The 14808-nt window shown below is 35.0% G+C and overlaps 1 protein-coding gene across 1 annotated transcript in view; it reads right to left on the bottom strand.

Moving 5' to 3' along the window:
• Window positions 1-14808, bottom strand: part of Cdh18 (cadherin 18) — a 213375-nt gene that overhangs the window by 67393 nt on the left and 131174 nt on the right. Inside the window, exon 5 of the mRNA XM_042695205.1 lies at window positions 2812-2999. Coding sequence (XP_042551139.1) covers window positions 2812-2999 — 188 coding nt within the window. The remainder of the gene's footprint in view (window positions 1-2811; window positions 3000-14808) is intronic.

Raw genomic sequence — 14808 nt, 5'->3', positions numbered from 1 at the left:
CAATCAAAGAAAAAGAAGATCCTGCTCTTAGAGAGGAAAGGTGAAGCAGGTTGCGGAGGAACATAAGAATAACTTTCTCAGGAAATAAATGGCACATCAGGAATGTTCACCTTAGAGCTTGTAGATGAACTGAATAACCCGAAAGAAGGATGGCAAAAGAGTAACATGGACTGTCTAGAAAGAGAAATGGAAAAACTGGTGGGAAAAGAGAAAGAAGAAGAGTAAATCCAGAGCTACTGAGGAAGAAGTGTCCACTCTGAGCCAGATATACTTTATGACACAATTTTTAACCTTAGTTTAGCTATTTTATTATCACACTGACATATATGAACTGGAGGTTCAAGGCCTTGAGATAAAGTCATACTTTACATGAAAAACCAAGATTTGTAACTCATTTTAGTACAAAGATAGTATCTTTTTCCATCCTTTGTTGACTTAGAGGACAAGCTTAATTTTATTTAGTTAGTTAGTTTTACTTAATAGGCATCGCTTGTGTACGTGAATAAACTGGAGAAGGTAAAGTCACAGTACACAGCACTTGCTAAGTTTTGAGAGAGGGAATAAGATTAGCTCCCAAATTTAAAATAACAGCACTTAGGACAACTTCTGAAAAACTGATGCAGAAAACGTAAGTGAGATTTGAGGGACTGCTAAGGAGGAGCACACCCACAGCTTCCTAGGTTCATGCAGAGAAAAGAGAACATCACATTGCATTCATCCTTATCTTTTCCCCGTTTTTCCACCCAGTTAGGCTCCATTAAACAAAGAATGAAAGATATCAAAGTATATTTACAATGTTGCCTTGCATGCATCCATGGATTTGACTTGGCAATTTTCTGATGAAGGAATGATAGGGATTGGGTGTGCAGAAGCTCCTGCTGGCTGCTTTATAAAGAAGTGCTGATTTTGATCCCTGAGGAGATTAGCTTTTCTGCTTTGCCGGCTAAGGTGAGCTGCCTTAGAGATTAAATAAGAAAAGAGGACTTTGTGGCCTGTTTAATCCCTTTTCTGCCGTCTGGATTAGTATTTCTCAAAGGTAAAAATAAGTTGTTGAATGTAACTTACTTTTAATATTGCAACAATGTGCCATCTAAAACATAACAGTGAAATAACAGTGATATTGGCAATGTTAAACTGAAGGACTTTTAATTGTATGAATGCAGCCACAAATTTAGCTCAGAAGAAACAAGTCTAGGCTACTTTTAAAAGCAAGTTGTTGTTGTTTTAAATGTACTATGTGATTTCTTGTTTCTTTTGTATGTTTTTCCCCCTATAGTTAACCCCTGTTGTCACTGTATTTGATTTTGGTGCCCTGGTATTTTCTATATGTTTATCTGAATTAGGAAAGGGAAGAGGAACAACAGAATGGTGAGACAAAGGACAAGGGTTCCAATGCAACAGCCATATACCCAAAACAATATAGTAGAAATAATCTGTACAACTTGTGGGGGTGGGGAGGGGACTGAGGAGGAGGGAAACTAGTAGACAAATGAAGAAAGGAGTAACAAATTTCAAGAAATGTACTTATTACCTTACTTATGTAACTGTAATCCCTATGTACATCACCTTGACAATAAAAGAAGAAAGGAAATAGGGAAAATTAAAAACAAATGGGAAGGAAAGACAAAAGACAATTTAAACCATAGCCACTATGTTCCATACATCAGCAATACTATTTGCTAAGTTGAAGCATTTTTCCTTTGAAAATATCCAAATGAAGTGTGTTAATTAAATGCACATGCACTCACATAGTCATTTTTGCCTTCATATTTCAGGTAAACTCAAATTGTCCTGCAGAATGGAAAGATCTCTCCACTGTCCTCAAATCAATGGCATATGTTTGTATTTCAGATCATGACTATAGAAAAACTACCCATCATTTGCAAATTTGATGTTACTTTTATTTTACAAAGACACACTGACTGAAAAAAATAAATTACCCCCCCCCAAATACCCAACACATACATGCTTCAGTAAGAATCTTGCAAACTTACCTGCAGCCTTTCCTTTCTCTCTCTTGACCTCCAATGGCCTTTCTTAATAAGAAACTAATTTTCTTAAGGTTTTGTTTTCTATCTGTGATCTAGAATCTACTCTTCCTCCAATACACCTTTCAATAATTCTCCTACTCTTTTCAGTATCTTTACCATAATTAATTCTTATTATTCTAACAGAGCATTTTTAATCTCTCATCTTAATATTTAAATATTTACTCGATCCTATTCTTCTTCTTCAATTGAGTCATAACCTTTCTTTGTCAAAAAACACGGTGTGGTTCCCACTTTTTTCCAAGAGCCCTGTTTGCTGTTCACAGAAAATTTTTCTGTGGGAGTTAATAACATTTCACTACTCTTAACTATATTTTATGTCATTAAGAAACATCCATCTAAGGATAATTACAGTGCTTGATTAATTTTGAGTAATACCACCATTATCTAAGCTTTTCTCTCCTTCTGTTTATAGCTTATTTTTGTGACATTTCAATTCTTAGGATTTACATGACATTTGATATACTACCAGAACTGCAGCATATCAGGGAGATTTGCGCAGAGACAAAACAAGTACAATAAAAAGGGAACACATTGGTAGTGTCTACTGAGCCCAATCTTCCCAGTGCAGGCATCTTTTTTTCCTAAGAGAGGATCTGAAGTTTCAGAGACAGCATAAAGAAAATGCAACAACATCTCAACAACAAAGGATGCTGTTGTTTTAATGGCCTGAGAAGATGTGATGATTGTATCTTAACCAAATGTCCCATTCCTAGAAGATTGGAGAATTTGGTGAGTCATGAGGATTATTGCTATTATTTACCTTCCTTAAGGAAAGAATTCCTTCCCTAGTGTCTTTGTCCGTGGAGATAGAGAACATGCCGACCCCATCACCGTTTATGATAGAGTATGTCATATCAGCATTTGAGCCTGTGTCCGCATCGTTGGCTTTGATTTTCCCAACAGCTGAACCCACTTGAGCTGACTCAGGAACATAGAGTTGATAATGTTCTGAAAAACATTGTCATATTTTACTTGGCTAATAATAAAACATTCCTGAAAGCAATCTTACAAGTAAAAATAGATATATACATATTTAGACTCCATAGTCAAATGAACATTGTAGGAAGACATGAAATAAATAGAATTCTTTTCAGATTTTGAAATATCATATACATGTATGTTTATATAAATATTAAGACACCAAACTCGCAAGAAAACACACTGCATCCTAGAATGTGAATTATTTTATCCGTTCTGTCACATGAAACAACACAGAAATATAGAAGTGAAGTTTACATTTTTAAAGTGAATAAGACTCAGTTAGATAGCTGGGTGTTGGTAACAGAAGTCTTTAATCCTAGCTACTCAGAAAGCAGTGATCTGATTAAAGTGTTTGGAGTCAGTCTAGATAGCAAAGCTCTGAGACTCTTACCTATAATTAACTAGCAAAACATGAGAAGTGGAGATGTCGTTTATGTGCTATAACACTTGCCTGGAAAGAAAATTCTAAGAGACAATGTCCAGGAACTGAGTTGAAGCCTCAGTACAGGCACAAATTATTTCTCTTTCAATTCATCATGGACTAATGTCAGTTCAATGTATTTCTTCATTCAAATAGCCTGTAAAGTTTAAATATACATGTAGGAACTTGGAGTTTAACAGAAAAATAATACTTCAAAATAAAGGTTACCATTTCAAAAAGAGACTTCAATTTAGTAAAATGTATAAAACAGGATATAAAAGAGAGTAAACATAATTATATAATTATGATTTATTCTCCACTAATGTTTAAAAAGGACTTAATATGGCTTTATAATAGTCAAAAAAATAGATTACTAAAGTTAAGTGTCACATCAATGACCAAATCAAAGTATCAAATTAAACACATAGCCACAAAAAGTTATATGTTACTTGTCAATTACCAATAATTTTGTGTTTCTTCTATTTCTAAGAGGTGTAAAATTGTCATTTCTATAACTAATATTGTCTAATATACGACAAAAACAAGTTTTAATATTTCCTATATGTCCATATAGAGATGAGGAAGAATAAAACTGATGTTTATACATACATGGAATTTTATCCACATTTTAACATGAGGAGTCTCTGAAATAGACAAGGACAGTGCAATTGATTGTGGGATGGTAGTGCTTAGGGGAAGCAGGTAACAAGAGAAGAACGAACATGGTGGGATGACATTCCAAGGTATCTACTATGGTCAAGCCCATACAGTTAAAGAACAAGCCAATGCTTTGTTCTTCTTGGCCATTGTGATTATTGCTATTTATTTTTTGGTTGGTTGTGGGGCCTGAACTCTGGGCTTGGGCACTGTCCCCCAGATGTTCAGCTGTAGACCAGTGCTCTACCACTTGAGCCTCAGGCCCATTTCCGGCTTTTTCTGCTTATGTGGTGCTGAGGAATGGAGCCCAGGGCTTCATGCATGCAAGGCAAGCGCTCTACCACTGAGCCACCTTCCCAGCGCCATGATTATTGCTTTTATGCTGGTATTTTTTTTTTTTTTTGAGCTGGGGACATGACTCTAGTTTTAGTGTACTTGACTGAACTGCAAATAAAGAAAAATAAACAATATTGTCATTACTTACTAATCTCAGCACTGAGAAGATGCGTTGCCAGTCACATACAAGTACCGTGTATAATTTTTTTAAAGAAGAGAGTATATTATTTCATGCATGTACTCTATTGTTCAACTACCTGACCCAAACCCCAGCCCTGTTGTATTTGATCTAGAATCTCACTAACTGCCTAAACTAGCATATAGGTCATGGACTACTTTTTACCACCGAGGGTGTATTATAGGTATTACAGCAAAAAGTCCATATTATAATATGCTTTGAAATAATGAATTTAATTGTCAAGATGTTTAACAATTTGTCTTCTAGCATGGTACATATGAATTAGAATAACTGCTTTCTCTTTCTATGAAAAAAATGACACTGGAATTTTGGTAGATATCTCACTAAATTTTAAGAATAATCCTACATATAATGTCATATTCAGTGGTGAATACTGAATTCATTTCCTCTAGGATAAGAAAACAGGAATTGATTCCAGATCCCACCTATTCTCTTCCACATAGTAGCAGAAGATATAGCAAAAGCAATTTGCCAAATGAAAAGAAATAAGGTGAAAGAAAATGCCCTTGTCTGATATTATATATAGAAAAGGAAAATGAATTAATAAAAAAACTATTAAAACTAACAGTAAAAGTGCAGCATATAACTTACACACAGAGAACCATTTGCTTTTAAAAATATTAATAAAAACATGAAAATATTAGAATACCATTGTAATTTGCAATAGCCTCAAAAATAAATATAAGATAAGCATAGAAGCAAAATACATATATTGAAAACTATAAAACCAATATGAAAGAAATATTGAAAAAACACAAATAAAAAATACACTTGATACTTATGTGTAGAAGTCTAATTTTCTTCTAAAGAGGAAATTATATTTTTAAATGCAAATGTGTAGATACTATGCTTTTTCTTTCATGTGTATATGTTTATCTGACATTCTGAAAACCTGTTTCTCAGCTCTCTTCCATAAACATGAAAGACCTTTTCTGATAAATTCCAATGAAGAGAAACTATTACTATTTTTTAGAGCAATGGTGCTTGCCAAGTCATTACATGGTAGGCAGAGCATTCTCTTCTCTGAAGCACATTATGCCTTGACCTAAACAGTAGGGTTTCATTAGGTTCTACCTTTTTAATAAAAGTTTCCTTATTTTCTTTGATACAGTTAACCAATTAGAAAGATCACGTGACTCTGACATTTACAAGACTGCACCTGTCTTCACAGGCTTGACGGCTGAAGAGTAGAGAGCTGATTTGTATCCTTTTAAAAACATGTACATTAGACAGAAATAGAACTAGGAAATTAAAAAAAAGCAACTATTTGCTGCCAAAGCTGTTATGTGTTAACAGAGGTTATTACAAGTAGACATTTCCAAACTGACATGGAACACAGAAGATTAAGAACTACAGGATTAACACAAATCATTATGATTTAGTGATGGCTTGGATGTTTCTTAGAATTAACATGTATATTGTCATATTACTTGTCCAACAGAAAGTATAAGGATATTATGGAATAAAGTGGTTCAAATCTAAAGTCTTTTAATCCAGAACCGCTAGAGAAAGTAAATTGCTTACATGACCAAGTCCACCTAAAACAGAATTTCACACAATCATCATCAAACCTACCCAAAACTTTCTACTAGTTAATCTTGCAATAAGAACACTCATAAACTGAAAAGGGTTTGAAAAGGCAAATTAGTATTCTCTAGAAATATTATAGCAGTAGCGTCGTAAATCAGATGTTTTAAGAGCAGGTCACAAAAATAGTTTGAGTAAATAAATAAATGTATATATATATATATATATATATATATATATATATATATATATATATACACACACACACACACACACATATATCCCTTAAAATATGTAAGCTGTTTTTTTACAAAACAAAGCTTATCTCCACAAGGTAGAGATCATGTTGGAGGGAAAAATCTGGTATTTTTTTTAGAGATTTTAAGAAGAAATTTCTCTATCACTCTCGTTCTCTAGATAACATTGAATATGCTCATATTAATATTTTATGTAGTCTCTACAGATGGGCTAATTTATAAATCATAATTGCAGGTGTAAGTTTAGTAGACAACCTCTAAAGTAGTCCATAGTAATCTGGCCCCCCAACTGATATTCAGAAGGATAATCAATCTCCTCATCTTGGATGGTGAAAATATAGGTGACTCACTTCGAATGAAATGAATTGACAGAATATTTGATCTTCAATCAAGATTAATCGTGGGGCTTGTGTCAAGCCCTGCCCTATGTTGCTCACTGGGGGAAGCTAGGGGCCATGTTTGGCTCTGTGATGTAGTCCTTGTCATGACTGACTGACTGACTGACAACTACCAAAAACCCTGCAGTGAGGAGGAAGCAGACACCACTCTGATTTCTGCAAGCAGGAATTTGGTTAAGAAACCAGGAACTGTGGGGCTGGGAAGGTGGCTCAGAGGTAGAGAGCTTGCCTTGCATGCATGAGGCCCTGGGTTCCATTCTTAAGCACCACATAAACAGAAAAACCCAAAGTGGCTCTGTGGCTCAGTGCTAACCTTGAGCTGAAGAGCTGAGGGACAGCATCCAGACTCCACAACCGACCAGAAAACAACAACAACAAAAACACAAAATACTTACTTTGCATTTCATTTAATGAAAACATTAATAGCACTCAGGGGACTAGAGCAGAAAGACTGCTTCTGATTAGGAATATGATAGTTCCAGGCCAGCAAGGCAAAATGTTAAGGAAAGTTTATTTCTACAAACAAGGCAGTTAGCTTCAAGTGTGTACTAGCTACCTGAGAGGCACAGGTATGGAGAGCGTATTCCAGTACAAGCCCCAGACATAAGTATGAGACCCAAATTAAGCAATAGTTAAAGCAAAAGTCTTAAAATTAAAAACAAAGCAAAACAAAACTAGCATGAGGATCTTAAGTTTAAATGCCAGGGCTTCCAAAATTTTAAGAATTATTGAAGGATAAAATGGTGTTCTAAATACTTCTTTTCATAATCTAATTATCATCCTTCTGGCCTGCTTCAAACATAATGATCATAATCTGGTGGATTCCCTTTAGGGAGGAAGGAACACACAGCAAAAGCCCAGGCCCAGTGGGAACAACCAATTTCTGGATCTGGCTTCTCATTCTTCGGAGTGGCTTCACTTTCTCTTTACTAAATCAACTCATGAAAAGCGTGCTTGCTATTCCTGACTTACTTGTATATGGTCGGAGAACAAGGACCCATTATCTCATGTCTCATGCATCAAAAGCATTTTAAGGAAATAAATACCTCCTTTTGCTTTACCATGGGTGCCTGGACACGCAAATAAGTGGGTAAAGTCATTCATTATTTCCCTACTTTCTGCAGACAGTTACAGGTAAAATTGTGCTACCTCTGGTTCCATGTTGCAAAACTGTCATCTAGCCCTAAGATTAGCAAAAGTTAGTTTGTTTACATAACTAATTAATTTATTTTGTCTGTTGATCATGGGGCTTGAACTCTGGGCCTGGGCGCTCTCCCTCAGCTCTTCAGCTCAAGGCTAGCAATCTACTTGATCCACAGAGCCACTTCTGGTTTTCTGGTGGTTTATTGGAGAAAAGAATCTCACAGACCTTCCTGCGTAGGCTGGCTTTAAACCTTGATCCTCAGATCTCAGCCTCCTGAGTAGCTAAGATTACAGGCATCAGACACCAGCTCACCGATAGAAGTTTGTTTAGTTTTAAAGAAACCTATTTGCTGACAGAAATGATTACCATGATCACAGTGCATGCACTGATGAGAACTGTTTGCATTAATGTATGACAGTTGTGTCTTTTCCTTTCAAAACAGATGATGTTTATTATGATAAAATATATGTAATGGATTTTATCTGCCTGACTAAAAAATATAGTAACAGTTTTCTCATTATAGGCTTTTAGTAGTTGATAGGCCATATGTATCGAATCTTGGCTTCATGTTTGCTAATCAATCAACTATTTCCCTTATTTAAATCTATCAGGGTTTGGAAATTCAGAAGACATTTTGATTTTATTTATGGCTTTCCAATACAGTTTAAATTATATTTACATGTTCTTATAATAAATATTCAGAACTATTATTTATTTGGAAATATGTGTCAACATTGCTTTAAAAATCTTCTTATTTTGATTTGAAGATTGTTCTTCCTTTGTTTATAAGCCGAAGACTTGTGGAAAGTCTTCATTCATTCATATTATTTTAATTTAAGCAAAGCAAAGTGTTTTCGCTCAGAATGTTCATAATCTCACCACCAATGTCAATAGCCATAATGAAAGAAGTGTAGTACTCAAAAGTTGCTAATATTTCAATTTATTGATCATGTTTCTTCCTGAGAAAGTGAGTCGGTAAGTGAAGCAGAAAGGAGTGAACTTCTATGAATCATGAAGTACTTCAATTTCTTCACAAATTCTCTCTTTGGTCATTTCAGTAAGGATTAAATCTGGTGCATAATAACAGACTAAAACTCTTCCACAATTGATGTAGACCAGAATAACCATATACCATGAATCAGATAAAACATTATTTACATCTCTCTCTCTCTCTCTCTCTCTCTCTCTCTCTCTCTCTCTCTCTATTTATCCATCCATCTATCTATCCATCTATCTTTGGTCATTTGTGGGACTTGAACTCTGGTCCTGGTCACTGTCTCTGAGCTCTTCAGCTCCTTATCTCAAGGTTCAAGGCTAGCATTTGAGCCATAGTGCCACTTCCAGTTTTCTGGTGGTTAATTGGAGATCAGAGTCTCACAGACTTAACTGCTTGGGCTGGCTTTCAACCATGATCCTCAGATCTCAGTGTCCTGAGTAGCTAGAATTATAAGCGTGAGCCACCAGTGCCTGGCTTTTCACAGTAATATTTTTGCATCTTACCTGGAGCCAACTAGGAGTATATCCAAACCTACAGAGTTAATTTTGCTCTTTCAGTTTTGTCAGATATCTCCCTAGAATTTGGTACTGGCTGTTATTTCTACTAGAAATCATAGTTCCACGAGTTGGTAGCAGATTATAATCTTTGTTCCTACTGAAGCCTATAAATATATGGTTTCAAAATTAATAATAGATACAATTTCCTGAATGCTGGTTAATTTTTTACTTTTTTATTTTTATTTTTTGGTGCCAGCCCTGGATCTTGAACTCATGGCATGAGCACTGTCCTTGAGCTTCTTTTTTTTTTTTTTTTTATTGTGCAAATACCATACAAAGGGGTTACAATTACATGGACAAGATAATGGGTACATTTCTTATCAAGCATTGTAGCCTCCTCCTTTGTTTCCCCTTATCAGCCCTGTCCTCCTATCTTCCCTCCTCCAGCCCACCCCCTCAAAGTTGTAAACTTTATTTCCCAAGAAAACATCTTTAATATCTCATTGTTGCTGTGGGTCCACCTGTATCCCTATTTAAACAGTTTGTTTTTCCCCTTCCCCTCCACAAATTATACCAACATCGAATACAGTGAAAGCAGGGGTTAAAGCGTGGGGGAGGGACACACAAAGCAACAAAGAGATCATTTTATAAAGAGATCATCTTATAAATATGTTAGAAACAATCGCATGAAAGCAAAAAACATTTGAATACTTACCTTGGAGTTCATTTCACCTAACATCAACTTATCTGACTTTTCCTACTTGTCTCAGACATATACTAGCAAATAAGGGAAACCATGTTTCTTTGGGCCTGGTTTACTTCACTTAATATAATTTTTTCCAAGTCTTTCCATTTCCTAACAAATGAGGCAATGTCATTCTTTCTGATGGAGGCATAGAATTCCATTGTGTATATATACCACATTTTCTTGATCCATTCATCTACTGAGGGGCATCTGGGTTGGTTCCATATCTTGGCTATGGTAAATAATGCTTCAATAAACATAGTTGTTCTGAGAGCTTTAGTATGGTCTTGAGAACTTCCCAATCATGCAAAAAGATAGGCTTATTCAGATACAAGAAGCTTTTATAATCCTTGAGCTTCTTTGCTCAAGGATAGTGCTCTACTACTTGAACAGCAGCTCTACTTCTGGTTTTTTGTTTGTTTGTTTATTTTAAGTGGTTAATTGGCAATTAGAGTCCCTTCCCTGCCAGGGCTGGCTTAGAACCAAGATCCTTAGAGTGCAGCCTCCTGAGTAGCTAGGATTACAGGCATGAACCACTAGCACCTTGCTGTTGAATCAATGTTGGCCACCTACAATTTCACCCACAATTTGGAATACTTAAAACGAAAAAATGAGAAGTAAAATATTTTTAAGTTGACAATCAAGGACAGTATAAGTACAACAAACCCAATGTGAAGGTTTAGCTTCTTAGGATTTTTCTCTATGAACTCCTAACTGAAAACCAAAACAAAGCCAAAACAAGAAATAAAGGAATCTGACTGGTTACCCATAAAATGTGTCAATTATTCATTAAATGTATCTGTCCTCTCTATACTCAGGTTTTATATATAAAGTTGAAAATAATGTTTGAACTAATAAAATTAACATTGTTAAAAATATCTAAGTTGACTAGTGCAAATAAAAGTGCACAGATAGTGTTTTTTCAACTACAGAAGTTAAAAAGAGAAACTAATTGCAACAGAGTCATTAAAACTTAAGTCGTTATGTCGAAAAACGAACTTTACAACGTTGGTTGGGAAGCGGGGGAGGATCAGGAGCTAGGAGGTGAGGGGAGGATGGGAAGGGATGGGAAGGGGAAACAAAGAGGAGACAACAATGCTTGATAAGAAATGTACTCGTTATCTTGCCCCTGTAATTGTAACTCCTCTGTACAGTATTCTCACAATAAAAAAAAGTGTTAAAAAAAAACGGGGGTTTTAACATCTTGAGAGTTTCTAAGAGTCTCAGGTAAAATGCTAAATTTGACTTTAAACAGTCACTTGGTTTCATATGGAAGAATGTAGACGTTCCCAGTGTGGCACCAGTATTTTCAGTGTCAGACAACAGGGGGCGCTAGAGCACCCCTGCAACCTGGCAGGTCTTTGGCTTCTTAATTGATAGGGTGGTTTTACTGGAAACAATAAGGTTCTGAAAGGCTTCAGTTAGTTCCAGCTAAGGTCTCTTGAGGTGATTTATGTCTATTGAACTAGTTCTTTTCTGAAACACAGAGATCAATGTTCAGGTCACTAAGAGTTGTTTCTCCTCATTCTTCTAAATTAAATTCTTTTTTCCCTGTTAGACAACTAATTGTTTTCACAGTAAAATGCCAGTAATTTGGGTATTTGAATTTATTTTCTTGTCCCTTCGCTCCAAAGCAGGTGAAACAGGTAATTTTTATGAAGTTTGGTTACCTCTTGTCACGTATTAGATTCTTTCATGGAAGAATTGAAAAATCAAGTGATTGAAAAGAAATTGTACACTTCACAAGTCTAGTCTATTATCTACAGCATTCTGGCATATTAAATTATTTGTAATGACTACTTTTTTTTCTTATCTGGAATAATTAAGTATACTAGAAGTATAGAAGATTTCACTGCCAAAAAATAAAGACTTGATTTACAAAAATGGCTGACCAGGTAACTCCAAGTCATCATTCAACTATGGGGCCATTAGAAAACACGTTGAAAGCTGTTTACCTACCATAGAGAAGCTCTGATAAATAGTCACACGTCCAGGGAAACTAGAAAAATGCTCAACTGAGGAAGAACCACATTAAAATTGTGTTTGTGACATTTGTACTTGCTTTGGGCCCACTGTATCTGTAGTGCAGAGGTCTCGGTCTACAGTAAAGGGATTCTAGTTCCACATTTTCCCCGTGAAAAGATCCACAATTTCTAATACCATTTGTTAGGTGGCCAACATTAAAACAAGACTGTTGACTTATACCTGGAATAATTTAAAAAATACTACACTGCAAAAATCATCAGAGCCTTCAGTGAGACTCAGTGGTTTTGCTAAGAAAAGATCTGGCCTTGGTATTCATGACTACTGACTGCTTACAGTCAGAGGTGGCTGTGGAAGTGTCCTCAATAAGATCCACTGAAGTTTGCTCTCTCCAGGAAGGGTTCTTTGGGAGCATGGGAGACTGTTGGAGTTCAATTAATCCCATATGGGAGTCACTTCTCTGAACTCTGTCTCTGTTTTACCAATGACGCTTATATAGGGTTCCAAAACCTTTGATATCATTTTACTCCCATTCATGGCATCTCTATCAGCAGTCTATTTCAATAAATCACTTTCAATTCTTATTCAGGAGAAACAATACAAAAAGGGACTGAAATGTGATTCAAGAGGTTGAATGTCTGCCTAGCAAATATAAAGTATTGTGTTCAAATCTTAACATTGGCAACCAACAAAATATGATAAGCAAAACACCTAAACAAATTTGCAATAACTAGTATATGTCTGAGACAAGCAGAAAAGGTCAGAGAAGTTGATGTTAGGTGAAATGAACCCCAAGATAAGTATTCAAATGTTTTTTTTTCTTTCTTGAGATTGTTTCTAACATATTTATAAGATGATTTCTTTGTTGCTTTGTATGTCCCTCTCCCATGATATAACCCTGCTTTCACTGTATTTGATGTTGGTATAATTTATGGAGGGGAAGGGGAAAAACAAATCCTTTAAATAGGGATACAGGTGGACCCAATGCAACAATGAGATGTACAAGTCATTATGTTGAAAATGAACTTGACAACTTTGGTGGGGGGGGGAGGGGGCGGGGAAGGAGGATGGGAAGGGATGGGAAGGGGAAACAAAGGAGGAGGCTACAATGCTTGATAAGAAATGTACTCACTATCTTGCCCATGTAATTGTAACCCCTTTGTACAGTATTTTCAGAATTAAACAAATTCAGGATAAATCTAATGAGGAGATAAAAGACTGTATATGACCAAATATTGCTAGGGAAAAACTGAGTCGAATGGAAAGACACTTAAGAAAAGATGATAAAGTCAAAATATTCAATTAGAAACAAAAAAAAGTTTTAAAGAAACATTTCTACAGAGGAGATATGCAATCAGTAAAGGACAAGCCATTATGAGGAAAGTTGGTGATTATATAGAAAATTTGGAATCTTTGTTCACAATTAGTGATGATGTACTCAGAAACATCAAGAGAAGTGAATCAAGCAGGACTGTATACACTCATCTTTGCAGCTACATTTTAATGATACTTGAAAGAATCAGCTCAAATATCCAGGCAAAAATAATTAATAGAGAAAATGCAGTCTCTGTTTGTCTATTCACAATCCGTCTATCATCTATGTATGTGTATATAAATATATATTTCTATGTATATACATATATATTTATGTATCTGTTATCTATCTATCTATCTATCTATCTACCTATCTATCTATCCATCTATCTTAATCTATCATCTAACCAGTTTTATTTACTACAGAGTACAATACATTAATATGACACATTAAATAAAAAATACTAAAAATAAAAAATACTAAAAAATGAACCAAATTCTGATCAATAGTACAACATATATGAACTTTGCAACATTATATTGACATAAACTAGACAGAAAAGAAAAAAATATGATATAAATTTTCTTTACCTAGAATGGGCAAATTCTAACAAGCAGACATCTGACTAATAGTTATCAGAGAATGAGGCAAGGGAAATGATGAGCTAGAGTTGAGCAGCTAGAATTTCAGTTGGATAATATTGGAGAGCAGTGGCATTTACATGACAGAGTATTGATTCTGAACCATGTTTTATGATTGCTAAAACAGTGCTTATTTGGATATGAAACTTTCACAGCAAACAAAAATAGAATCAAGTTCATCAACTATTCCTTGAACTTTGTATCCTATTTTAAAAAGTGAAGAAATACAGTGAGGAAGCTTGATTTAAATTGGCATGAAAGATCTGATTTCAACAATTAAGTAATATCTTATGACAAAAAGAAACTATATTCAAAATGTTACTTTTCCTTACAATCCATGAAGCTTAGATAAGAAGTAAGACAACAATGTTTTTTTTAGTTAGGTGCCCAAATCTTTGTAATGTAATAAAAAAAATCCATTTATATTTTGAAAATACGTGATACATATATTTCTCATTTGTATTCTGCCTTTTTAACACATTTTTTTCTAATGACTTTAAAAGTTGCTACAGTCATATACTATATTCATGCAAATCTCATTATTTCTTATTTTTGTTTCTAAATATGCTATATCTTTATATTACATGAGATTGTCTTTCACCTGGTATTTTAGACTGCACTAAATGCCAGTGATTATCTGAAGTACACATTTAAAGGGA

This window comes from Dipodomys spectabilis, unplaced genomic scaffold (genome assembly GCF_019054845.1).
Source record: "Dipodomys spectabilis isolate Male_0828 unplaced genomic scaffold, ASM1905484v1 ptg000179l, whole genome shotgun sequence".
NCBI lineage: Eukaryota > Metazoa > Chordata > Mammalia > Rodentia > Heteromyidae > Dipodomys > Dipodomys spectabilis.
Note: the sequence above shows the minus strand (reverse complement) of the source record. Positions and strands in the feature narration are given on the sequence as shown.